We start from the raw sequence: 27289 nt of genomic DNA on the forward strand, positions 1-27289 counted from the left end.
CCCTCTCTGCAATTAAAATTGGTCTCAAAACCGTTCCAGCAGTTGCTGTGCTGACTGCCACTTGGACTAGCTAAAATCTTACTCAAAAACCAGGCAGCCTAAACAACTGCCGCTGCTTTCCTTTCCCCCCCTCCCCGCTCCTTGCCACCACATCCTAATTTTTAAGCTACAGGAGGAAGAAAAGGGAAGGCTTGTACTTTCTTCTCTTTCTCCTCTCTAAAGCAGCTAGGCTGTGACTTGCAGCTGGATGCTGAGCTGTGAGAGCCCTCTGTGTTTTATCTTGGGCTTGGGGCAATATCAGGGATTACGTGCCAGCTGGGCAGGAGCTGTTCAGACACGCCTTTAGTAAGCAGCAAAGGATAACTGCATGGTTTCTCCCCAATAAAATGGGTATCAGGGTACCATTCCCTTCACTCTATTACAAACTTCTTCCTCGGGTATGCTCTGTGCAGCCTCAGCTGGTCCGTGGTACCTCAGGGCCTCTGCTGGGGGAATGACACTGGGAGCTCTGGGAGACCCAGGCACGTGCTGCCTGTGACAACTACCCAAGATGAAAATGCCGTGTAGTCACACGTGCATCACTCAATAAGGAAATATTAGGTGACTGCTCTTCTAACTTCAGTCATCTTTTCACTTTTCAAGCATATAAAAGTCCCTGATAGTTGTAAGATGTTTGTTTCGAAGTCATTTAAACAAGCTTGTACCCTGTGAGGACTTCACCCAGCAGAAGGGCGTCCGTTTCGTCCCACAAACCTTCCCAGCCTTTATGCGGGAGTTCAGAAACTGTGAGTCAGGATTATTTCACAACTGAAGAACAAAGGCACAGCACAAAGGCAACAAATCTTTGTGCAGGTGAAACAAAGGGTAACAAATGCCTGTGGTTTAAGCGAACTTGTCCTACTTGTAGGTAGGGCTATGAAATAATCCACCCGTGTGGTCAGGAGCTGGGTGCTTGAGGTGGTGTCTGGGGAGCGGTTGTCTCTCCTTGCCTGTCCCAAATGAGTCACAGCACAGGAATGACATGGACCTGTTGGAGCCGGTCCAGAGGAGGACTATGAAGATGCTCAGAGGGCTGGAGCCCCTCTGCTGTGAGGACAGGCTGAGAGAGCTGGGGGGGCTCAGCCTGGAGGAGAGAAGGCTCCGGGGAGGCCTTAGAGCCCCTGCCAGTCCCTTGAGGGGCTACAGGAGGGATGGGGAGGGACTCTGGATCAGGAAGGGGAGCAATGGGATGAGGGCGAACGGTTTTAAACTGGAAGAGGGGAGATTTAGATTAGATATTGGGAAGAAATTCTTTGCTGTGAGGGTGGTGAGCCCCTGGCCCAGGTTGCCCAGAGAAGCTGTGGCTGCCCCATCCCTGGAGGGGTTCAAGGCCAGGTTGGACGGGGCTTGGAGCAACCTGGGCTGGTGGGAGGTGTCCCTGCCCAGGGCAGGGGGTGGCACTGGATGGTCTTTTAGGTCCCTTCTAAGCCGAACCATTCTGTGATTCTATAAATGCTGCTGCTTCTGGAAGGCATTGGAGAAGAGCAGCTGCTCAGGATGATGCTCTGCTTTGACCCGCGGGGCTCAGTTCAGCCTGCGCTGCTGGAAGAGGATGAGTTTTGTGGACCTGAAGCCCGGTTGTGCGGGGCTCACCTGCCCGTGCCCCAAGCCCAGCCACACCTCTGAGGCAACGGGGCAGGACCCCTGCCCTCTTTAGCTGTAAAATCAGAAAAAAAAGGTTGGGTTTTTTTTTTTTTGAAGCATTGCATCCCCCTCGTACTGCCCAGCTCCTCCTGTCTGCCGTGCTTGGGCCAGCCAGAACAGGCATGGAGCTGGCGGTGGCTGCCTGGGACCCCCCTGGGGCAAGAGTCACACCAACACCGGTGCCACAGGACACGCTTGGGGACACGCTCAGGGCTCACATCAAGACGAGCATCTTCAACTTGTGTTGGTGCGGTGTCAGGAGCCCAACAGCCGCTGACGACCTGCCCCAGGAGTCACGGGGGGACCCGCCCCCCCCCCCCCAATGGCATGGCCAACATCCACCCCCCTGTTACATATTAAATATATAACAACATATAACATTTTTTTTAATATGTGCCTGAAGTCTCATGTGTGGCTTTATAGAGCATATGTATGTAAGGATATGTGTCCCTGTGTGAGCAAGAGAGTAGGTGCGTGTATGTAAGAATATAAATTTATTTATACATATATTTGAATATTATATATAAAAAAGAATAGGTGTTTGAAGCATTGGGTGTGGCTATGTGTCTATATTTTATATCTACAATAGACAGTATATTATAGATGATGTTATATGTAATATAAGAAGTTACATGTTTTAGACATCTAAAAGTCCGTCTGATACTGTGTGTATAGAGAATGTATAAATATTGAATCTTAAACCCATTGAGGTTGGAAAAGACCCTTAAGATCATCAAGTACAACCAGGGTTTTTTTTAAAGTATGCACACACGCAAATATGTATATAAAAATATGTGGTTTATATGTAAGCCATATGATATATGAGCATTTTATAAGATCACGGAATCATAGAATCGCCTGGCTTGGAAGGGACCTTTCAGATCATCGAGTCCAACCATCAACCCAACTCTGACCAAAACCATCACTAACCCATATCTCTCAGCTCTGTGTCTACCCGGCTTTGAAACACCTCCAGGGACGGTGCCTCAACCGCTTCCCTGGGCAGCCTGTTCTGATGCTTGATAACCCTTGCAGTGTAAAAATTTTTCCTAATCTCCAATCTAAACCTCCCCTGGCGCACCTTGAGACCATTTCCTCTTGTCCCATCACCTGTTCCTTGGGAGAAGAGCCCAAACCCCCCCCCCACCCCTTGCCTACACGCTCCTTTGAGGCAGCTGCAGAGAGCGAGAAGGTCTCCCCTCGGCCTCCTCTTCTCCAGGCTGAACACCCCCAGCTCCCTCAGCCGCTCCTCACAAGGCTTGTGCTCCAGACCCCCCACCAGCTCCGTTGCCCTTCTCTGGACACGCTCCAGCACCTCAAGGTCTTTCTTGGCGTGAGGGGCCCAACACGGGACACAGCCCTCGAGGTGGGGCCTCACCAGTGCCCAGTCCAGGGGGGCCATCACTGCCCTGGTCCTGCTGGCCACACTGTTCCTGATACAAGCCAGGATGCTGTTGGCCTTCTTGGCCACCGCAAGATAGTGTTATATGGTCTCTATGACGTTCTATGTTATAGTATATGTTGCATATTGAATATTTTTTTTTTTTATATGTATATATACACACACATACACACCCCCAAAAGGGTGCCTGAGACTGGCTATGCATGTAGTATAAAAATATGTATAAAACCATAGGTGTCTATGTGTTTTAGATACACTAGATAGGTATTATATATGTTAGAAAATATGTATCATATATTATTTTATTGTATACATTATATAGTACTATGATGTATTAGGTGCTATGTATTGTACATATAAAAAGGATCCCTGAGACGTGTGTGGAGAGAATACTAATGTATGTGTGTATATAAAAGACCAGATGTCTGTGTAAGAGCAGGAGAGTGTGCGCGTGGGGGTTTAAACAGAGAGACAGTATATTTTTTTTTTCTATATGTATTAGAGTATTACAATATATACAAGAAGAGGTGGCTGTCAGAGAGGGTGGGTGTGTATACAAAGTCATACAGACGAGATGCATTATATAGTAGGTACTATCAGGAAATTTTATATATGATATTGCAGATATGAGAAAAGGGTATCTGAGACTGTAGAGTACAAACACACAGGTGTACATAAAAGAACAGATGACTGCGCAAGGGTGTGTTTTATTTATATGCAATATATTATATAATTATATATCATGTTCTAAGATTAATTATATGCTATTACTATCACATATATCTCAACTATGATTCAAGATGGCCAGCGTGGCTTCACCAAGGGCAAGTCCTGCCTGACCAATCTAGTGGCTGGCTACGATGGAGTGATTGCATCAGTGGCCAAAGGAAGAGCTGTGGCTATCATCTAGCTGGACGTCTGCAAGGCCTCTGTCACAGTCCCCCACAACAGCCTTCTCTCTAAGTTGGAGCGATACAGATTCTTGATGGATGGACTGTTCGGTGGATAAGGAACTGGCTGGATGGTTGCATCCAGACGGTGTTGGTCAATGGCTCAATGTCCACATGGACAGCGGTGACAAGTGATGTCCCTCAGGGAGCTGTACTGGGACTGGTGCTGTTCAATGTCTTCATCAATGATTCAGACAGTGGGATCAAGTGCACCCTCAGCAAATTTGCAGACGACACCAAGCTGAGTGGCGCAGTCGATGTGCCAGAGGGACGGGATGCCATCCAGAGGGACCTGGACGAGCTGGAGAGGTGGGCCCGAGCAAATCTCATGAAGAAGTTCAACAAGGCCAAGTGCAAGGTCCTGCACTTGGGTCGGGACAATCCTTATCAACACGGTCTGTGGGATGACATGATAGAGAGCAGCCCTGCAGAAAAGGCCTTGGGGGTATTCGTGGATGAAAAGCTGGACATGAGCCAACAATGTGCGCTTGCAGCCCAGAAGGCCAATTGCATCCTGGGTTGCATCAGAAGAACCGTGGCCAGCAGATCCAGAGAAGGGATTCTCCCCCTCTACTCTGCTCTTGTGAGACCCCACCTGGAGTGGTGTGTCCAGCTCTGGAGCCCTCAGCACAAGAAGGACACGGACCTGTTGGAGCGGGGCCAGAGGAGGGCCACCAAGATGCTGTGAGGACAGGCTGAGAGAGCTGGGGGGGTTCAGCCTGGAGAAGAGAAGGCTCCGGGGAGACCTTAGAGCTCCTGCCAGTCCCTAAAGGGGCTACAGGAAAGCTGGGGAGGGGCTGTTTGCAAGGGCATGTAGCGACAGGACGAGGGGCAATGGCTTTAAACTAGAGCAGGGCAGGTTTAGATCAGACATGAGGAAGAAGTTCTTTACACTGAGGGTGGTGAGACACTGGCCCAGGTTGCCCAGAGAGGGGGTGGAGGCCCCATCCCTGGAGACATTCAAGACCAGGCTGGATGAGGCTCTGAGCAACCTGCTCTAGTTGAAGATGTCCCTGCTCCCTGCAGGGGGTTGGACTAGATGGCCTTTAGAGGTCCCTTCAACCCAACACGTTCTATGACTCTATATATAATAGCATAATTATGTATAATATCGACTATAAATGTGAATAATAGACTACATGATACATAATATATAATATATAGTATATATATCATATATATATAATATGCCATATATTATGGGTTTTTTCCTATCACATATTATTATTTTACACTTTTTTATATATATGAAAGAGTGCCTGAGACTGCATGCACATTTATAGGGAGAGTAGCTAAAATTGCGAGGGGAGAGACAGAGTGCGCGTGTGCGTAAACTAAAGCTACATACATATGTATGTTGAAATAACTATGTATATTAAGTATTTTAAAAAGGGGAGGGGGGGTTGTGAGACGATATCATATAGTTTTATTTATACAAGTATATTTGAATAGCGTGTACGTGTCTGTGAGAGTGTGGCCGTGGTACAAAAAGAAAAAAGACATGATGTTATACACACTATCATCAAATGCATGGGGTATGCAGCTATACGAAAAAAGGCTGTCTGAAGCTGTATATAAATACGTATATGTAGCTACAGAAAAGAGTAAGTGTCTGCATGAGTGTGTGTTTATATTATATATAAAGGGTGGCTGAGTGTATTTATGTGCAGCATCATTAATTACTATACATTCTCTATAAACACGCACTATAGAGAGGTGGTAGATGCCCCATCCCTGGAAACTATTTTTTATCTTTATATATATATATATATATCTAAGAACAGCTGTGGGAGGGGGTGTGCCTGGCAGGGGAGGGGAGGGCCAGGACTCCCCCTCTCTTCCCCCCGGGGACCCCCAGCCTGTGCCGTCCCCAACCGGGGCTGTGCCACCCCCGCAGGCCCCACCACACGCTTTTCCTTCCCGATCCGCTGCTGAGAAGTGGGTTTTTTCTTCAATCTTTACATCAACCTTCACCTTAAGAAGTCTCCCGAACGCTCTTCCTTTTCCCCCTGAGAAAAGCGAGTTTTATTCACCATTTCTTCAAACAAAACCAATGGAAAGTAACGCTGGGGTTCCAAAAAGCCCCCCCAGACACTGCAGCCTCAGAACCTGCAGCAGAAGCCAGCCAGGGCAAAGCGAGGGGGCTGGGGGGCCATCAGTCAACTTCAGCCCTGAAAAAAGTGTCATAAAGAGAGAGCATTTCTTTCCGTGCCATGTTAAAAGGGTATATTCAATTGCTTGTCACCCTTTAAGGGCCTTTTAGTAGGAAATAGTGGGTTTATATTTGCAGCTGAGCCAGAATTTGAGCAAGAGCTCGCCCAGCCTAAGCCACATCAAGCTCAGCACGAGAAAAGAGGCACGAGGAAAGGCACCACGGACATGGCTACACCAGCACACCGCTTTGGTTATCGTTTGATATATAAAAACACATCAAATTTATTCAGTCTTTTAGTAGAGCATACCGGGGATCCTGCTGCACGGCAAAAGCATCTGCAGGTACCCAGGGCTTCACGTCAGACCCTCGCAGCCGAGCTCAGGCCGTTTTCCCATTGCCAGATCCCACCGCGAGCCAAGGGGACGGCAATATGTTACTCGATACAAGCACGAGCTTAACCAAGTGACGACTGACAGCCCTAAGACCCTCCTGGAGTCTTAGGAAGAGCCCTCTGAACACATCAAAATACTTGGTGCACTGTTTTTTTCTGTGTCCAAGGGCTTTGAGATCTCATTCTGGTGAAACCTGCAACTGTTTTTTTAAAGAACCGATGTTTTGAAAATTAGTAATTCCAGAAACTGAGAAGCGGGGCTGCAAGGATTGCCTGGCTATTGCTGTCGTGTCGTGCAAGCAGCCTCACACGAGCAGCCTTGAAGATGGTTTGCAGATCGGCTGCAGCAGCGCGGGACTCATTCTGAGCTGAACGACCTCCCTGGGAGCCCAGGTAAAGTGGGGGTTGGTGCCCAATATTAAAACTCACCCTAATGAGGGTTCTCTGTATAGAAACATCAGTTTCTATAACCAGAGAGAGGAAGACGGGCTGGTAAATGCATCTGACAATACAATATGCTCTCTGTAGGTGGTAAAAGAACACGTTCAGTCCTCAAAAACAGCCACGCAGCCCTCGGAAAGACAAGGTGCAGCTCTTTGGAAATAAAGAACAAATCTTGGCTGGGATTTTACCTCTTCTCTGACTTTTGAGGTGTGGGTACTGGTGGAGGTGTTATGGCCAACAGAAACCACAGATTAATGGATACCAGCGGTCAGCCCTAAGCAAGTGTTCTCCAGAAATCCCCTCCTCTACCTTTTGTCTGCATTTCTACTGTTAAGAGATAATCTTCGCACCCACTGGAACTGCACACGGAGAACAGCGTATACGACTAACACAACCTCGAAGCAGAACATGTATTTGGCAGGGAAAAAAAAAGCTGATATTCCCCAGCTCTATCCCACCTCACCCAGGACTCATGATTTTGATGTTATTTGAAATGAATATCTATGTGACGCCACCCAGTGTTTTCTAAAAATTATTTTTACTTGGCACGGGGCAGTACTACAAGCACCTGGCTCACCAGGCTTCAGAGACACGGACACGTCTGTTAGAAATCAGGCGACAGAAGAGACGCGAAGCCTGCTCTCCTGTCTAACAGTGCTCACCGTTGCTGCTGAAGCTCAAAAGACATTACAGGACACAGGAAAAGAACAGCTGCCTTTCCCTTTTTCCACAGGCAATGATCTCTCTCTCTCTCACTCCGCACCCAACTGCATTTTAACAGAGTATTTACACGCTCGCACGTTGCTTACAAAGAACTTCTGGCAAAACCCGTCAGACTCAATATGAATCACTGAAGAACGGAAGGGGACGGGACAGTCTCTTCACAAGTTATCATAGTCGTCATCATCTTCATGCTTCCTTTTCAAGGGATTCGATTCATTAGATGTATTCTGTGATGACACCATATTTGTAGTAATAAGAATGTTCTTTGGTCCAATTAACGAAGGATTAATTAGAACATTCTGAACTGTTGGAGTAGTCGGTGTGGCTGTGAAAAAAAGAAAGACGTCGTTGAATGAAACGCTTAAAAAAACGACAGTTGATTTTCCCGCACTAAAACAGAACTTCCAACCCAATAAAGCAGCGTAGGACTAGAACATTTGGAAACCCCTGGAATGATCCTGAAAGTGAAGCAGAGAAAACAGGACAATGCTAGCGGGGTGAGCACAAGAGCAAGCGAGCACAGAGGTGGCAGTTAAGGTGTAAGGGAAATCTGCCTGAAACACTGTATGTTCTGGGTGACACCACTGTGCTGCAAACAGGAATCAAAACTAGAATGCACTGGAATGACCAGAGAGGGGACACTGCCTGCCTTACGTAAGGAGACACAAAAGACTAGCAATTTTTAAATACAGAAGAGGTGAAGTAATTTCCCACATTATTACTAGAAATTAATTTTGGTTCTGCTCAAAAGAACACCAAAAAGTGCCGCTGATCTTTACAGCTTGTGTTTTACCTGACTTGACTGCTGCCTGAGAAGACGGGATCTGTACGGTGAACCTCTGACCAGTCAGCGACACTGGAGTGCCAACTTTTGTTGAGACGGATACTGTTTGTGCTGAAGGTGTACCTGATATTTAAAACATCTCAGTCAAAAGATAAAAATAAAACCAAAAAACTGGCACTCATAAGTTCACTTTCAAAGTGGAACCTATTATTTTCAAAGTAGTGGGAACACACAAGAACATACTGATGCTGGTTATACAGGAGTCAGATTTTCAGGCAGAATCGCACATTTACTCAAGACCTATAAAATTCTAGGCTAATACGTAAGTGTACGTGCTCAGTCATAAATTTTGTGAACCTTTTAAAAATGGATTTTAGTTAGTGCCATTTGTAGTTCAGTGTAGTGCTCACGTTGAGGAAAAAACCCTCAAGCTTACGTAAGTTTCTTGAATAGTCTCCTCACATATAGAAGTTATCACAAATACAGGAATAAAAATACAGAACGTCAGTAATGTATATATGTATCAAAGATTACGATAATCTTTTCGAAACTAATTTAATTTTTCTGATGCTGTCAAAGTTCAGGTGGCACCCATTGTGTCCTCAGTGGTTGAAGGACGCTTTAAATCACTCCTCATTATTTTTTTCCTTCATAAAATCAACACGGGAAACCCCAACTGAGCTGTTTCCTACCTAAAGTAGGAGTGCTGGGCCTGCTGCTCACAGCACCAACACTCAGGCGAGGGACTGTTATTCTCCCTGCAGAGGAGGAGACCTGTCAAGAGAGAACACTCAGTTTAGCATCCCCTTAGAAATTAACAGTTCTTAACATGAAAACAAGAAACAGTTCTTCCTACAAAACCACAGAGAGCCTATTTCACGGCAGCAATACACAATCTGTATGCCAACATAGAAGTTCTCAAACTCTTCATGGTGTGAACATCACTGGTGTGAGCTGAGAGCTCCTGGACGTGACAGAAAGCCAAAAATCATCAGGCAGCTCATCTGGCAAACAGCACTCTGCTCAATCAAGTTAGTTTCCACTGCAAAGGCCAACTAGGACATTTTAATCAACGATTATTATTCCACTCTACACCTAGCACCAAAGCACATGCCATGTCAACACCTGGAACCTTACGTTCAACTTCTAAGATTCTTTCTTTAAAATGTGGGAAATAATTACTAAATCCTACACACTGAGACATTCAGTATTTTCCAGCAAGCAAAGTAAATATTTTCTCTTTCCTCTAAAGCAAAAACAACTGTGGTATAAGTACAAAATACCCTTTAATATCGATACTAATGCCTTACGTTTGCCTTTTACAATCTGATACTCAACTTGACAATTTTGCTTTAATGCTAAAAAGATTCACAGATGCATTCTTTTAATACGCTTTGCATTTGAAACTAGCTAGCAATACGAATACTTGCAAATCCCTGGAGATAAAGAACACTGACCTAGTTTCAAACACTCTTTTGACATACACAGGTCAGTATTTGCCCAAACGTATCCTTCAGAGGTGTGGAAAACTCTTAATTCCAACATTCCTGACAAACAATGTGGGCATTAGGTGAATCGTCCCCGACCCAAACCCCTTACCTTCTTCTGTAAAGACTTCAGTCTGTAGTTGGGGGCTGTCAAGCAGTATCTGTCAGGCGGAAGCCTGGGTCCAGAATAAGGCTTTATCAATGGCAACGGCGTCTGGTTTTTCTGCCTTGCAATATCTAACAAGAACTGGAGAGACACGGTTACGTTCCCACCTGGGGTCTTTTATTATGTTGTGTTGTTATCAACACAATTTTACTTACGTCTCTTGGAGGCGGAGATGTAAACGACTGATCTGTTCGACACTGAATTGCCAACCTCACGTCATCCGCATCGACGCTGGATTTCTTTGCATGGCTCGAGTAAATTTTTGCATCTTCCAGTATAGTCGTCACATACCCTTTGAAAAACAGCACCTCTCATTAAGGCTGGATTAAAAGAAATAAATCTTCTCTCCCCCAATCTCACTCGACTGTCACTGAAAACACCGCTTCCTCCAAGGATATTTCTGAAGACTGATAAGGGAACCCCTCCAAGGAAACACGGCTAAAGGCAGCATTGCCCCCCTCCACTCGGCGTTTCCCTCCGCCGGAGCAGCGCCGCTGCCCCTGTCAGGCCCCGGCAGAGCCCCCGGCCCGGCCCGGCCCCGCCGCCCCTTACTGTAGGCGAACTCCAGCATCTGGTTGATGACGCGCGGCTCGTACTCCGTGATGCCCATGTCCTTCAGGATCTGCGCCATCACCTGCGAGGCGGAGAAGGCACCGCTCAGTTCCGCCGCCCTCACCCGCCCCGTCCCGGCCCGTCCCGGCCCCGCGGTACCTGCGCGTCTTTCGGCGCGCTCTTGGGAGACGCCATCTTGGCCGGCTCCATCGCCTCCGCTCCCCCCCGGCCGGCCGCTTCCGGTCGCGTGACCGGGTACGGGGGCCGGGAGGGCGGCTGCGGGGCGAGGGTTGCCATGGAGACGTGGCCTGGCCGGGGCCGGGGCCGGGGCCGGGGCCGGGGCCGGGGCCGGGGCGGCGCTGAGCTGAGGGGGAGAAACTGGGTCTTGGCAGCAGCTTGTGCGATGCAGGAGTTGCCGTTCTTCCTTTCTGTGCCAAAGCAAACAAGCCGTCGAGGCCTCTAACGGCCACGGCACAGCGGGGGTTTCGGTGTGTGTCCCCCCGGGCTGGAAGGCGGGGTGGGGAGGAACAGGCCCCTGAGCTCCCTCACACCGGTGTTGGGTTCAGTAGGGCTTTTATCCTGCCTTTTACTTTTAAAAAAGTATGCATAAAATTTTATGCATTTCTGTGATGCATAAATTCTTTTTAATAAAATATTTGTGGAGACAAAGTGATTCATGAGTGCACAGACCAGATCTGATGGGGTCAGGGACTTGTCCCCTGCCCCCCGTGCTGCAGAATAGTCCAACATCAGCCGTTTGTCCAGTGATGAAAACGAAGGGCATGTTATTTCATTAACGACTTTCATTGCTACTTTTTAAATTGTCAGCATTCCCCAGATTAAAGAAAAATGAGAGTATTGGCAACAGGACTTTTTAAGCTTGTTTTCCTAGCAGCCGAAGGATCTCTGCATACATTCCACACAAGTTTCGTCAAAAGTTTCTCTCTTACTTTCTGAGGCAAAACAGAACAAAGAAAAATTGTTTTCTTGTGATTTTGTCAAATAGGGGGATTAGCAGCATACCAGAAGGAGTTGCAATAGTGTTGTCATTAGCCGTGACAGTCCAAATGAAGCAAGATCTGGAGGAAGACACCATATCCGCACTAGACCAGCTGATATAAGAGGGAAGAGAAGCCAAACTCCTTTGAGAGCAAGAAGAAATAAACAGCTGTTAACTTGTGATCCCTCTGATTCATGCCTGCAACGCGTTGCAAAACGTTCCAGCAGCAGCGAGACTCTCTCTCCTGCTTCCCACCTACACCGAGGATGATGTTTAGCACCTGGAAGCCGTACCCTCAGCCTACCTCGATGTAAATGCAACATTCAAACCTGCCTTGGGCCCCGTACATTTGTACTGAGACAGCAGCTGGCAGCTGGCCCCCCACGCTGTGGGTTTGCTGGTGATGGGGGTGCCTGATGGGGGGCAGAGGCAGCCCCACGGCTGCAGCAGCAGCTGGAGGAGCTGGAAAACCGGTGTCCAGCGTGAGCCAGTGCTGGAGGTGCAGGCAGCCGGAATGCCTCTGCTGAGGCTCTTTGGCTGGAAGCACTGTAGCGTTGTAGTCCAAGTCATTTGACTTTCATGAGTCAGAGTGCATTACACAAAAACATCCTGCGAGGAGGGAACGGAGGATGAATTCCAGACACTGACCTTAGACAACAAACAAAACCCACTTTTTTCCCCTTGTTTTAGGAAAGAGGGGGAGGGGAGCTCTTCCACCTCGGATGGGGTGCAGGCTGTGGATCAGGCTGAAACTTGGCATCATCAGCCCATCTGCCGTCACTGCCGTTTATTCCCGATGCGGTAAAAAAGAAAGATACTTCGTACTGCCAAAGGGCTCTGGGTTTACCCCCAGGAGCAGGCAAAGACCCTTCTGGACCCCTCGGATTTCCTGTCCGTGCCGTGACCGCCTTCCCCACCAACGCTGCTGCACAGAAGTGACTCTCCAGGCTGAGCAGCACCAGCAAGAGCTGTGGCTACTTGCGGCTTTTCTGCCTGGAAACCAGTGGCGAGGAGAAGACAGTGAGAGCCAGTTTCCACAGGGGAGATAGTTGTCCCTGAGGCCACAAATGCCTTCCGTGTGGGCAGCTGAGCTGGAGCGTCTCTGCCTGGCCGTGAAAGCTTCCTCCCCACCGCCAGTCCTCTGGGGCACGGCCGTGCTGTGAATGCCCGCGTTCAGCGGGCTGCAGGCACTGCACGCCGGCCGAATGAAAGAGCAGTCACCCTTCATCTCTGCCCAGACACTGGGCTTTCTTTCAGCATTGGAAAACAGGAAACTGGGTCACGGCGTGGCCAGGCCAAGCGCTGACTCCCCCATCTGCCACCGCCAAACCGGCGACGTTCATCAAAGGCAACTGTCTCCCAGCTGGGAGCGATCTGCTCGAAGAAACAGGGGCGACAACCACATGCTGTTCAGCCCGTGTGAGCATGCGCCGTCCGGGGCTTAGCTCTGCTCAGGGTGCAGCGTTTAAATCACCAATGCAAAGTTAAGCACTGGGAATTTCTTCTTAGATGGATTTTTTTTAGAGCTGTTGAAGGTGCGGCAAAGAAAAACCGTGGCACACAGACTACGGGGGATTAGGGTTTTTTTGTACGTGTTCAGGTGCCTAAATCTCTTGGAAAAAAGCCCCCACAGCCAGCGCTTCCACCTCTTGGAAATGGCAGCAGAAATCTCCCTAATGTTAGAACCAAGGCTCTGTCAACACAATGCAGCAACTGTGTTCAGCGCTGACCTTTCGAGCCCAAATCCCACACTACTTGGGTCTACAAAATGCTGGCTTTTGACTACTCCTTCAGACAAGAAAAACTGCAAAGAGCAGAGCTCTGAGGAGGACGGAGGAGGTTTATTATGTACCGGGTACCCTGCTCACTTCTGCCAGCGCCCCAGTTCCCGAGTTATGGAGGAATTTCCAAGGACCTTGGCCGGACACATCCTTCTGTTGAGCTGAGCGGTGTGCGCAGCCTCCCCAGTGCCGAGTGTCCCTGCTCTCTCCGGCTGCGTGCATTTAACCTCCAGCTTCCCAGGGCCTTCCCTTGTGCTTTCCCTCACACTGGCCCCTTTTCCCCTCGCCTCTCCCACGCTTTCCAGCTCGTCATCGCTGATCTTTTCTGAAGTGGAAAGTAAATCAGGGCTAAGTGTCAGACTGTCTCATTTTGAAGACTGATGTTCAAATAAAGGCTTTCCCATCCTATCTTAATAATGTCATTAAAGCACTGTCAGTAGAAATTTCTCAGTCGGCAGCATATGCTGGGGAGGAGCTCATGTGGGAAAGGCCCTAAGTAAACACAGAATGATGGAAAATTATGTAACGGGCCCAAATGGGCTAATTAAATTTCCAGTATCAAAGAACTGTTCTACTCTACCTGGTAACTGCAGGCACTTTTTGCAAGGTAAGGAGAAAAGCGGAGCGGGGGTGCATATTTAGTGCGGCATCATTAGCGGTGCGTAGGTGGAGAGAGGAAAGTGGATGACCGCAGAACGGGCAGCACAGGAAACAGCCGCAAAAAGTCAGGCGGCCCCAGCGGATTTCTGATTTCCTCAGAAACCGTGCCGCGTGCCGGGGAACTCCGGCACCCCGGGGACCTCCCTGCACAAACAGCATCGTCGTCACCGGTGGCAGGAAAGCCATCCTGCAGGTGAAGCATCCTGTGTCTGCCAGCCACAGTGACCGCCTGCGAGCCTCCTTGCCCCTCGGCAGAGCCTCGAGGAAACTTCTCAGCCTAAAGATTTCCAGTCGTGGCATTCGCAAGTGCTGGAAGGATCTGGCAAACCACTGAGTGCATCCAAGAGGCTGTTGCCATCCAGCTCCTGTCGGGGGACTGCCTCCCCTTGCAGCTCTTCCACGATCGATCCAGAGCCCTGCCGCCAGATCCGGCTCTGCACGCTTTGTGGGATTCACAGGACTTGAAAGGAAATGTAAAAAAAAGGCCCTTTTCCAAACACTGTGAAGCTAAGGGTAAATATCGGCATGGTAAATATTGTTTTATAACGGTCAACATTGTTTTTCAAAGATTGTGTCTGGCAAATGCTGTACGTGTGAATCTAATATTCCTTTGCTTCTTGTAAAATGGACTAATCGACACTTGGGTATTTATCTTCATCAGCTAAATGGTTACGAACATAATTTTGATTTTTTTAAGTGATCACGTAAGAATGATTGCATAGACAATTGGTTCTTGGACACTTGCTTCGAAACATGCCTCTCTCTTACCGTGACTCAGGTTTCCATCAAAGGGGAAGACGAAGCCAGCCCTGGCTTTAAAACCAGACATGGGCTCCATCTCGAATCGCAGCTATTTCAGAAATGACACGGACCCCTCTGAAGACCAGTCTTTTTCTTTGTTTGACGTCCATATTTTGGTGCCCGTAACTATAATTTCCATCATCCTGTTTTTCTTGGGAGTCTCTGGGAATTTGATTACGATAGTCATTTTCAGACGCTCGCAGGAGATGAGGACCACAGTGAACATGTACCTGTCCAGCATGGCGCTGTCGGACACGCTGATTTTCCTTGGCCTGCCTTCAGATCTCTACCGCCTTTGGAAGTACAAGCCCTATATATTTGGGGATTTTCTCTGCAAGTTCTTCATTTACCTGAGCGAAACGTGCACGTACTGCACCATCCTGCACATCACGACGGTGAGCGCGGAGAGGTACTTTGCCATCTGCTTTCCCCTGAAAGCCAAAACCACCATCACCAAGTGCCGGGTGAAACGGGTCATCCTGGCGCTGTGGGGCTGCTCCCTCCTCACCGCCGGCCCCATCCTCTTCCTCTTTGGGGTGGAACACCCCAATGGCAGCCTGCCCCACGAGAGCTGGGAGTGCAGGTCCATCGAGCGTGTGGCCCGCACGGGGCTGCTTGAGACCATGACCTGGGTCTCCACCATTTATTTCTTCCTGCCGATGTTCTGCTTGACTCTGCTGTACGGACTCATCTGCAGGAAGCTCTGGCGGAGCGGGCGGCGGCTGCCGGGCTGCCGGGCTGCGGGTGGGAAAAGGTCACACACGCAGACTGTCAAAATGCTGGGTAAGAGCAGTTTAGCAACCCAATCTGAAGAAGTGCCCTCTTTAATCACTCCCCCGGGGTGCACAGCGATGTGGAGGATGATGGAGAGGAGGGACAAAACGCACAGAGTTATACAGATTTAAAATCAGTGGATTTACGCTTAGTTTGTGTTCCTGGCTCTTTCTGGTAAGAAGGGGCATCTCCCACTGCGTGGTGTTCAGGCTGGGGATCTCGCAGCGCAGCGGGGAAACAGATCAGCCTGGCTTTTGGTTGCTTTGAGATCACATTCCTCATGTCCCCCCACCATCTCTGACCTTGTGGGATTAAATACAGGAAAAGGGAAAATTCTGTGACTTAAAACCAGACTAGGCACTTACCCTGCTACGGCAAGGAAAGGTTATTTCCCCTGCAAAATTTCTCAAGCTTAGTGACTATGGCTTTGTCCAGGATGGCAACAACCCACCTGTCTGGCCTTGTTTGAACGTGATCGTTATCCTGTGCCAGCTGGTACCTCTGCCTCGGTGCAGACATTGAAATCAGGGTTTGGGTCTCCTCCCCTCCTCCCCATCCCTCCAGCCGCTCCCTCCCAAGCTTCCCCCCCCTAGATCCTTGTCCCCAGGGAAGCAGCAGCGCCCAAGACTGGAGGTACCTTCAGTAAAAGGTACCACAGCTATGCCCCGGCTAGATTCCTACCAGGTTTTATTTGCTTATCGTGTGCTCTGTTTTCCCGTCCTCTTCCTCAGTGCCTCCTGGTCCAGTTTGCTCCCCTTTTCCGCCCCTCTGCTTCCCAGAAGAGCCCCCACCTCCCGTGTCCCTGCTCCTTCCCCTCCGATACCCATCACAAGATGCCAATGGCTACTCAGAATTTCAGGCCTAGAGTGGGCAGTAGCCCCCTTCGTTTAAGTACAGGCTGCTTTGCCCCAGCCTGATTTGATTCCCTTACCTCCACTGGACAACATGGGTGTAGAGACGCTCATTTTAATTGCAAACAACTAATTTTGTGTGCAACTGTCCTTGTTGCTTGAGATTACTAGTCATCACAGCACAAGAGCAGCTGGGCAAGGCAGGGCGTCTTGTCTTTGCTGGGTTAAATTTAGCAACCTCATGTCTCGATCCTTAAATAGTCTAAAGAGGTAGAATAAACTGCTCAAGATGACTGAAGTGTGCTCTCTTCCTTTTTAGCCGTTGTAGTTTTGGCCTTTGTGCTGTGTTGGCTCCCGTTCCACGTCGGCCGAATCCTCTTTGCCCAGAGTCAGGTCATCCTGTACGACCTCACGCAGTACTTCAACCTCATCGGCATGCTTCTCTTCTACCTGGGCGCTTCTATAAACCCCATACTTTACAACATCATGTCACACAAATACAGGAATGCGATGAGCAAAATCCTGCACCACAAGCAAACTCGGCGCTGCAGGAGCCTGACCAGGAGTGAAAAGGTTTCTTTTGAAGGTACAGAACTTGGTTCTTTTACATCAACTGTTCAGCACTGACTTAATTCTCGCAACACAAGCCTTTTGCCAGCAGTGTTGTGGGTCGAAACCCAGGTAGATTGTACACATGGAGACTGGAACAAGTTTTCAGGCTGTCTTTTTGGCTACTGTGTGTTTCCTGAGATAGGTTTGGAGCGTTTCAGGAAGGCTGGAGTTGATTCATGTTATCCCTGTGCATAGCAGGGCTGGGCTCTTCTCTTCAGTGAACTTAGCAGCCACATTATCCAGCTTAACCCTCCACGAAGCTCCTGTGAAGGGATTTGTCTCTGTTTTTGAGGACCAGACATTTCGTTAATGAGAGACCTGTGAAACGTAATTCAAGTTACTTTCTTCCCACTGAAGCCAAGAGCAAGTGGAGGCTAAAGCCAGGCCAGCTGTTTGCTCTCAGCAAATAAGTGCAAGAAATAAATACATCTGTAAGGTGCTTGGTAAGAAATTACTCATTTAGCAGGACTATGAATGCATCGCCTTCTTCCTACAGACTGATTTATTGCTCATCCCTCAGGTCTCTTTGAGTTGCTTCCCTCATTTTCAGTCTTTTGTCTTGTTCTTTATTCAAACTACGCCCAGCTTTCCGCAGAGTCAGACGCCATCTCTGCTCATCTCTATGGCGAGAAACCATCCTTGCCTTTAGAGCTCATCTGAATGGACCAGGGACAAATCCCACGGGGGCAGCTGCTCGGCAGGGAAGCAGGAGAGGAAGGCGTTTGCCCGTCTCCAGTGTTTGTAAAACAGGCAAACACCGACCGAGTCCAGATCAGTCATTCACGGGCTGTCCCAAGACCTCCCGTAAAAGGGTTCAAGAAATCACAATATTGGGTCCCCTCACCGACACCGCTCTCGGAAAAGGACAGTGTTGCATTAAGGTTCCCACAAATGACTCTTCTTCCAGAAAGATTTTTTTTTTTTTTTAAGACAGCTCTTAACGACACGAAATAATTTCAGGTTTCTTCACCTTAAATTACATACAACACAAATGACTGCTCCCGAGCAAGATTAAAATCCACAGAAACACACAACCCTGCAGTCAAATTTGAATACATTTGTATTATTTATTGGCTGTATTAAATATATTATCTATTTGATAGTTACAATTTAGTAATACAATGCATGGCAGCTTTAACATAAGTTTGAGATACCTCAAAATTACAATACAAGAAAACTGAAGATACCTAATACGTTAATGCCACTAGGGTATATCGTTCTGGAATGGATAACAGCTGATGTAAAATCTGTATCGCGGGAGGCTTGCACCGGTGTTTTCTGGAAATGTGACTACTTTGTGGCAATTACAAAATAACTTTCTTTCGCTTTTTTAGGACTCACCGACTTGTTAGTATTTACTCTGCAATTCTAATTTATCTTTTAAAATTATCAGAAACATTATTGCCAAATAAACCTCTACAGACATCGTTCTAAGAGTTAAAGAAATAACCCTTTGGCAACCGAGATTTGCTGAAGGCAGTCTTATTTCCTAAAAGTCGACTATGAAGAGAAATAAAGACAGATTGTAAACTCTTCTGCAAACTAAAGACTAATATCTGTATAAAACTCTTTCCGACACTGGAGGGAGAGATTTCTATGATATAATAAATGATTAACTTAAAGTTCTGCTACAAGTAGAACAATACATTCAAACATACATTTTCCAGGACTTTTAATCAAAATAAATAGAGTACAAAATGAAGAGTACATTTTGAAAAGATTAATTTCAGATTGCACCATAAATCTACTTTTAAGAGTATTAAGCGATACTATGTCATAATTTAGGTTTTCCACATCTGAAATACAACACAATGCCTCAAACTATAACGCAACATTATTCGTCAACTGCCATAGGAAAAAGACCCTTAAAGTGATTAATTACTGGAAATACTTAGCCTGTAGCACTATCACATCCAACATTCCACATACAAGTGCATTGCTCTGATGTAGATAAAGTGTAGTCTTTGCAAAATACGCTCAATCTACCTCTCTCTGGCGTATTCCAAATGCTATTGGGAAGACCCATTCTGAAACATGTTCGTAACTTGTGAGTTCCGGCTTTTGAAATATTTGCTATAAAAACGACAGCTGTCAGGCTCGTCTTTAGGTACTCGCAAGCAGATTTAACGAAGAACAGTCATATGTAGTGCACAGTGTCCACAAAAAATACCCCCCGGACAAACAGGACGAGTTTCAGAAAAGTTCATAGCAGGCTGAACATTCCCATCTAGAAAACAATGGAATGTGAAGCTGCTACCGCTGGGATAGCAAGTCATTTAAAACATTGTATAAACGTTATCTAAAAAGAGTTCTTTCACGTACAATTTGATAATTCAGATTAAGTTAGAAGGGCATCCAAAAGCAGTCTGAACTTTTTATTTTTAGGTTAATAATAGTACAAAAACATTTGCTCAGTTTGAGCCAAATAGTGTAACATTTATCATAAATGCACTCTTTCTCCTTAAAGACAATACCTGTGCTTTTCTGAAAACACTGCAAAGATTTAATCAGAAGCACAGGAAATTACTTTTCTCTCAGGCACTGAGAGTGAAATGTGGATTGGGCCAACAGCTGCTCACCAACAGCAAAAAGCATTTCATTCAGAAATGTACAATACAAAAGGGGCCTTTTCTGCAGTGTTACATACGAACGCCATCGCTGTATGTACGTTACGTCCTGCTAACGTTTTGTCTAGCATTTTGATTAAAATTCTAAAAATGCCGGCACCCTCTACTTTTAACACTTGAAATGAGTATTACTGAATCCGAAATAGTAAAGTATCTGTAAAGTAGTAATATCACTAAGTCAAAGTCAATATTCTGCTTTCCTTCTACAGTATATTAAATGTGGTATGCTCTAGTAATGTTCTGCAATGCAGTACTGCTCTAAGCTGAAGCATTTGTGCTGCTGTATTTCACGTATACCAAACTACAACAATACCTGATTAAACACTGCGGATCGACTACCACTGCTCTAGTTGTACTTGAAAAGGACTCGCTCTATCGATGCCTTCTCTCTCTAACCGGCCAAAGGGCCCCGGCTTTGAATTTGGAGAGAGGAAGAGTGCGCACACACACACACCAGTGTGCACAATAAGGCAGTTTTTTTTGCTGTTTTATTAACAGCTAACCCTGATTACGGAGGACCCAGGATTACCCTTTCTACAAGAAATCTGTGTTCGGTATTTGGAAAGGATCTGCCAACCCAGCCTCACTGTTAGCCAGCAGGAAAACTGGAAACGCACGTAACACTACGTTTCCAGCTGGGACTTTAATTAGAACTAACCATAAATACCCGAAATAGCTTCTGTACAAAAAGCTGAGTACTGAATAGGCTCTCGTCTACTTGATTACAAAGTACTGAATAACAACAGCAAATAAAATAGCAACCACTGCAAATCCGCAGAGAAGAACGATAGCGATGAAGCGCTCTTCACGCAACGTCTTCTTAGTCTCTGCCAACTCCGTCGTCAAATCAGCACACGATGGGACCTGCTCTTGCTTCTGAGATGAGAACACTGTACTGGGACTGTAGGGTCCATACAGTTCTTGTGATCCAGTAGAGTCTTGGGACTGACGGCCGGCGCAGACTCTGATCCGATATTCACAGTTTGTCTGCAAGTTTGTGAGGCGGAAGGAAGTCTCTGGTCCCTTGTACACCTGGTCAGGAGAAGCAAAGAGAGAACGACTTGACGTGGGATTCGTCTTAGAAACACTAAGCAGCACTTTCCATTCTGCTTTACGAGCACGTGCAGCGCTGGACACTGCCTGACGTTGTTCTCTTCCAGCCCGCTTAATAAAAATCTCAGCTTTTATTTCTGAAGAACTTATGATTCATTTTCTTGCGAATAATCCAAAGCTTCCCACTATGCCCCACACTGACAGACCTGGATTGAGAAGCTCAGGAAAATAATAAATAAATAAATAACAATTGTTCTGCACAACTATTGTTCCATATAGCTCCCCCACAGATGCGGGGCAAGTGCTGTCTGTGACTAACAATGGCAGTGATGCCATGGACTGTAAGATTTAAGGAGCACAAGCCTTGTGAGGAGCGGCTGAGGGAGCTGGGGGTGTTCAGCCTGGAGAAGAGGAGGCCGAGGGGAGACCTTCTCGCTCTGTGCAGTTGCCTCAAAGGAGGGGGCAGCCAGGGGGGTTGGTCTCTTCTCCCAAGGAACAGGTGACAGGACAAGAGGAAACGGCCTCAAGTTGCACCAGGGGAGGTTTAGATTGGAGATTAGGAAAAATTTCTTCACTGCAAGGGTTACCAAGCATTGGAACAGGCTGCCCAGGGAAGTGGTGGAGTCACCATCCCTGGAGGCATTTAAAAGATGGGTAGACACAGAGCTGAGGGACACAGTTTAGTGGTAACTTGGAAGTGTGAGATTAGCGTTTGGACTTCATGATCTTAAAGGTCTCTTCCAACCAAAGGTCTCTACGAATCAAAAGAGCCGAAGGAGATGCTGGGAGAACAGGATAAACCAGCGTTAACCCACTTCTAGACAACCAGCCCTGCCCAGGACTCTCAAAGCCCACCTTCGTGGTCATTTGCTTTTACAGTACAAGCAAAGGCTCAACAGGGAAATGAATCTTTATGATCCTCAATCTGGGGCCACCTTCGATGCCGTGAAGAGGCAGAAGGGCAGGACCCTGCCCTGGAAGTTGTCCTCACCCGTCACAAACTCAAAGGCTCACTGAGAGGAACCGACTGAGACCCAGAACGAATACCCTGGGAGTCAGGATGGTAAAATGAGTCCCTTGCTGAAATGAAACGTATCCCTGCCATTAGCACCACCAAAATGAAATTCAACCTTCAAATACAGACAACTTTTTTGCCCCAATGATTTTTCAAAGTGAAAAACCCCTCAAATTCATTACGTTAAGTAGAAGGTACCTGATCAAACTCTCTCCCAGCAGCAAGCTGAAGGATGTAAACAATGGAGTCTCCTTTCATCGGCTGTAAAGGTTCCCATGTGATTTCATAAGTGTTTTCTTCCAGCTGATTTGCTTTGGGTGCTAGAAAATAGTAATTTGTTGGCATTTTAAAAAATCAGAACAACGGTCACTACAAGTGTTCTTGTTTTTTCAATCAGAAAGAGAGATCTAAAATCACCAATTATTACAGTGATTCATTTTCACAGCTACTGTAGCAAACGGGCACTAGCTTCACTGGCAACAAGGACATTTTCTCACTCTGGCTTGACGTATGCTTTGCTTTTCTATGTTTTCCTTTTAAAATGGTTTTGTTCTAATGCAAGTGACTGGGCAGTGTCAATCTAAAAGCTTAAGGTTTTTCCAATGTATTTGTTAACAAAGCAGAGGTAACTGTAATTCTTAGAGGTAACAGTCATTCCAATAATTTTAAGCAATTAAAATTTGTTTCATTCTACTTTCTTTTTCTTTGCTATATTTCATGACATAAACTTAAAAACATGATTATTGTAATATTTGTAGGTTACACTTGTCTGTCTTTTCAAGCTGACAAGATGCGCTTCTGACGCGTAATGCTCACGCAGATGAGCAAGCGTGTTCAAATCACTCCAGAAAACAGAATTTATGTCTGGGTATCTCCAGAAGTGAAATTACATGTTATAAACACGGTGGAGTCAACTACTTTTCCTGTAGGTAATTAGCACTCTGGTCTTCAGAATGACTTTCTCTAACAGCAATCTTTAATCTTCCTATTAGAAAGTGAAGATCAGGGGAATTACTTGTGTCCTTATTTGCCTGACCACTGTTTTAACTTCTATCAAGGGATAGATAACCCTGTAAAACGACTTCCCAGCTGAAAAAGGGCAGAAGAAACCCTCACTGTCAGGGGTGGAAGAGCTACAGCGTAGGAGACAGCCACATGCTGGTCCTACATGGGTAGAGCCCTTCTTATACCAAGGTAAAGCCCGGCACAGCTAGCTTCTGTTCTCTGTCCCACAAAGGCCCAGGAAAGACACTGGGCTGGGAGGAGAGTCAGTTTTTAGCATTTAATCCAGTATGTAAATGGTTTGCAGAAGTCTCTAGTGCAGCGTAAGCTCACCTTTAAGAGATGCAGGTGGAGACTTCGTTGTAGTGAAAGCGTAAACTTCAGAAAACTCTCCCTCTCCAGCATCATTATATGCCTGGATTTTAAAATAGTACGTAGTGGATTCGCTGAGTCGCTGTACCTTGTATGTATGACAAGGACCATTATAAACAGTAACAAACCTGGAAGAAAAACACAGAATAATACACATTAGAATTATTCAGTAAATCACAAATTTCTATGTCAATATCATAAGTGGAACAGTTTCATATCTAACTTCAGTACCAAAAAAAAAAGCAATACATTACGGGTGCCCCACGTTCCTACATACACACGTGATGAACGTTAGGCAGTTTGAACTCTGTTACTGTCATCAACAGTTCATGATGCGGATTAAATCAGCAATGCACACCATTCCTACTGGTGGAAGTCTTAATTTACATTCACGAAGCATTCATTCAACCTGTCTAGGCGCTAAGCTCCAGCCATATATGAGCTACCACCGAAACTACATGCCCAAACTCTTGATTTGAATCAAGAGAATAACCCTCGTAGATACTAGGTAAGCTGCAATTTCAAGTTAAAGAACAGCGGTCAAACCCACGTTTTTTATATGCAAAGTGGACTTCATTTTAGAGTTCCCAAAAAATAGAAGTAACTGGCAACACAGGAAGATAAGAAGATGTTACTATTGAAATAGTAAATAGTATTTACTGTTTACAAGTGACTACTAGTGCAACAGCTACTAACAGCACTTCTGGTTGAAAGACGGGATGCAAAATGCAAACTAAGGGGCAAACTTTGTGATGCCCAAATGACTTACTAGCGCAAACAGAAGGGAGAATACTTAAAATGCCTTAAAAACTTGATATAAAGTCGCAAAGCAACAATGTCCTTAACGTTCTGATTATCTTACCTGCCAAACCTGTCCTCCATCTGCAAGTTGAATTGTGTAGGGTTGGTAATTAAAGCTCTGCTGGGACCTTCACCCCATTTAAGTTTAAGGCTCTGGTAGCTGAAGACCACACATTCAAGATGAGGAGGGTCAGGAGGTAGTGGTTTCGTTTTGGCTTTAATGGAATGACTGAAAGGACCAACTCCGAGGCTGTTTATGGCCTGTATTCGAATTCTAGAAACGTGAGAAGAGCAGCCGTGCGGTTAATTTACCGAGTTCCTAAAAAAACCACTAGGTTATAAAGCAAGAGTTAAAATTTGTGAAGAATATAACCACAAACAATAAAGCAATTAAAATGCAGTTAGAAATTAGCTATAAAAATAATCTACTTCAAAACAAGTCAACGTGATTACATTGGTTTTGGCATAATGAAGCTTCGGTGTTTCTCAGGATTGTTCAGGTTTATTCTGTTCCGTGAACAAGCGCCCAGGTCCTCCACGTTCACCCGGGCCATTTGCCTCCCACTGACACCCAAGATCCACAAGCTGAACTAAGCTTTAACCAAGCCATGCAACGCAGGAACAGCTAATTCTGCTCTTATCTGTACATTCATCCTCTTTTGGCGAGATATCGATCATCCCATTATATGCTTTACTGCGAAATAAAGAATTCTAAACCCAGAAAACTTGGAATAAAGCCTTGGCTGTGAGAGAGAATGTTAATCTTAACCCATCAATCTTAACTCTTGCTGCTAAAACATCATGGTTTAATTCTGGATGTGACAATTTTATTTTTTTTTTTTTCCAGAGTTGCAGAGTGAATTAGGCAAATAGTCTGTAAGACAAATAAAAAATTGCTCTAAATTTTTAACACACCACCCTCAAAGGTATTGATTGAAAAATCCTGCAAACGTGGTTTCAGAATAAAATGATTAATTATTACCTGTACAGAGTATCAGGCAGCAGATTCTCAAGAACGTGGCTTGTATTTCTTCCAACAGTTACAAGCTGCTTTTCTCCGTATTCTATATTATACCCAGTGATCTCTGCCCCATGACAACACGGTTCCTCCCACTGAATTGCAAGGCACGTGGATAAAGGAAGAGACGTTTCCATTTGATCTTCTTCAAGTAAATGCAGTACTGACACTGCTGCAGGCACTGACGCCGGGGTTGTCACCACACCAGTCTCCCCAAACAACCCAACTCCCGCCACGTTCACAGCCTGGAAGAGAGACCTTCTATTGTTTATCGAATCTACGGTATTTTTTCTAACTAGACAGTCACAACTGTCATGCTTCCTTCTGCACGTTATTAAAAGTAATTTGGAAGAGAATGGAAAATCTCCCAAATAAAATGTAAATACAGCAAAAAGTCTGGTATTTAAATACAACACTAGACTGTATTAAATCACAACCTCTTTTCCTGATACAAGTACAGTTAGGAGGGACTGGGGCAGAAGGGAAGTATTTTTACCAGTTACCTTCAATATTGCATTAGTAGGTGACAGTACACAATTTTCTTCATCTCTAGCTGAAGTTTTTCTTCAAACCGTATGTACTTGTTTAGTAACACATAACAAAAGGCTTTTCATACCTGTACTCTGCAATAATATGTGGTTGCAGGTGTGAGACCTTTTACTTCATAGCTCTGGCAAGGGCCAGTGTAAATGATATGCATCGATCCTTCCACCTGTCCCCAGTCCAGTCTGTATTCACTGATTTCTGCACCGTTGCACGCAGGACTCTGGGGGTTTAAGTGATAAGTTTTCCTTCAGCTACGGCACATAGACACCATGCAAGTGGGATCTCTCGTTACGCTGAACAGACATTGGAGCAGAAGCACTGGGGTGCAAACCCGAGGTCTTTTCCACCATAGCCAAGGACATGATTTTAAGTTCAGCTTGTTAAAAGGTTCCCATCTTGACACATGGATATAACAACAATACAGTTCAGACCAGAATTTCGAGTGACTCACCATCTTTTACCACTTGGATGAATTAAATCTATTACATACTGGTTACCATACCATTACGAGGGTTAAGCGTCACCCAATTTATTCAGTTAAGATGGCGATTCATAGCTGGCAAAATTTACAAACCCACTGTATACCTCTATCAAGAAATGTGCTTAAAATATTCCACCTCTACATTTGTTGTTTCTTCCCTTTCTGTGTATCATACACATGCCACCACAATTCTAGAAGCCAAGTATTAATTTGTGCATTAATGAAAATAATTAAAACCTACCTCCCATGAAACCACAGCACAAGTTGCACTTTTACAAGTTACCAGGGGTTTGCAACATTGCTCAGGGGGTCCCGGAGCAGTGGAGATCTCTGCTTTGTCAGAGGGAGGGCCAAACTGCAAGAAAATACGATTGCATGAATACAACAACAGCAGTAGAGTAAAAAAAAAAAACTGACGCGCGACCTAAAGAAAACAAATTATTTTTAACTTGATAGCGAAATAAATAGAAGAGTTCAGTGCTTAGTTTCACAGCACCACTTAAAATTCCTTTCAGGTAGTTTATTTTATAAACTGGCCCTGTGCCTACAGGATATCTGTAATCCTCCCACTAACTCCCACTGCTATGGTTTTGTAACCCCTCCTTCCCCCGTAGTCAGGATCTGGCTTCCAGAAGAAGCCGGGTACTGTTTCAGAAAGCCTTTTATGCAACCACTGTTTATCCCAACCCTTTTCAAACCTGGCATTATTCGAACACACCCCTCTCTACACAATACTACTCTCACGCCACCAATCCGTAGAGGTCTACGCTAATTGTAAAAGGTAAGGCAATTTCTTAATGCACAAACTTTAAGTGGCTGCTCACAGCCAGAACTGTAGGGCTTAGACTGCAGTCAATGAAAGGACTAGAAGTAGTAATCAAATGTCTAACACTAACTTTGGACTAGTTACCTTCGGTACCAACGGTAATACAGTAAACAGCAAGAGAAATGCAACAGACAGTGAACGTCCCCTTCATCAGGGACATTCAGTCCTTCCTTCAGCCCTAATTTTTTGAATCTCCTTCAAATATATGTTTTTTTTTTTATACCATAAGAAATTTTACTCCTTCAACAGAACTACAACACAACACAGAAGCTACAAAATACTATTCAGCTTGTAAGACGATAGTATCATTACTACCTCTTGCGTAAAAAATA

The 27289-nt window shown here is 45.9% G+C and overlaps 3 protein-coding genes across 5 annotated transcripts in view; 1 reads left to right on the top strand and 2 right to left on the bottom strand.

Moving 5' to 3' along the window:
- Positions 1 to 7544: 7544 nt before the first annotated feature.
- TAF9B (TATA-box binding protein associated factor 9b) lies at positions 7545 to 10979 on the bottom strand. Its single transcript, XM_074601360.1, has 7 exons — positions 10897 to 10979; positions 10738 to 10819; positions 10341 to 10477; positions 10132 to 10266; positions 9225 to 9306; positions 8542 to 8655; positions 7545 to 8073 (listed from the first exon to the last, which is right to left on the bottom strand). Exons 1-7 carry the CDS (start codon positions 10945 to 10947, stop codon positions 7907 to 7909), a joined length of 768 nt encoding a protein of 255 aa, XP_074457461.1. The 5' UTR covers positions 10948 to 10979; the 3' UTR covers positions 7545 to 7906.
- Positions 10980 to 15005: 4026 nt separating this feature from the next.
- Positions 15006 to 17231, top strand: LOC141748518 (growth hormone secretagogue receptor type 1-like). The gene is made up of 2 exons (XM_074600741.1): positions 15006 to 15762; positions 16924 to 17231. Exons 1-2 carry the CDS (start codon positions 15006 to 15008, stop codon positions 17229 to 17231), a joined length of 1065 nt encoding a protein of 354 aa, XP_074456842.1.
- Positions 17232 to 18258: 1027 nt separating this feature from the next.
- Positions 18259 to 27289, bottom strand: part of LOC141748306 (fibronectin type-III domain-containing protein 3a-like) — a 48322-nt gene continuing 39291 nt past the window's right edge. For all 3 annotated transcript variants that reach the window (XM_074600126.1, XM_074600129.1, XM_074600128.1), the window contains 7 exons: positions 26373 to 26486; positions 25721 to 25870; positions 25069 to 25349; positions 24148 to 24360; positions 23247 to 23413; positions 22110 to 22231; positions 18259 to 20875 (listed from right to left, as the gene is read on the bottom strand). In XM_074600126.1, coding sequence (XP_074456227.1) covers positions 20558 to 20875; positions 22110 to 22231; positions 23247 to 23413; positions 24148 to 24360; positions 25069 to 25349; positions 25721 to 25870; positions 26373 to 26486 — 1365 coding nt within the window. In that variant the 3' untranslated portion in view covers positions 18259 to 20557. The remainder of the gene's footprint in view (positions 20876 to 22109; positions 22232 to 23246; positions 23414 to 24147; positions 24361 to 25068; positions 25350 to 25720; positions 25871 to 26372; positions 26487 to 27289) is intronic.

Source organism: Larus michahellis, chromosome 9 (assembly GCF_964199755.1).
Source record: "Larus michahellis chromosome 9, bLarMic1.1, whole genome shotgun sequence".
Classification (NCBI taxonomy): Eukaryota; Metazoa; Chordata; class Aves; order Charadriiformes; family Laridae; genus Larus; species Larus michahellis.

Coding starts and splice junctions, on each gene's coding strand:
- TAF9B (XM_074601360.1), bottom strand. CDS start 10,947: ATGGAGCCGGCCAAGATGGCGTCTCCCAAGAGCGCGCCGAAAGACGCG. Junction 9,307..10,131: donor TGAAGTCTTTACAGAAGAAG/GTAAGGGGTTTG, acceptor CTCTCTTGACAG/GTCTCCTCCTCTGCAGGGAG. Junction 8,656..9,224: donor GCCCAGCACTCCTACTTTAG/GTAGGAAACAGC, acceptor TTTAAATATCAG/GTACACCTTCAGCACAAACA.
- LOC141748518 (XM_074600741.1), top strand. CDS start 15,006: ATGGGCTCCATCTCGAATCGCAGCTATTTCAGAAATGACACGGACCCC. Junction 15,763..16,923: donor GCAGACTGTCAAAATGCTGG/GTAAGAGCAGTT, acceptor CTTCCTTTTTAG/CCGTTGTAGTTTTGGCCTTT.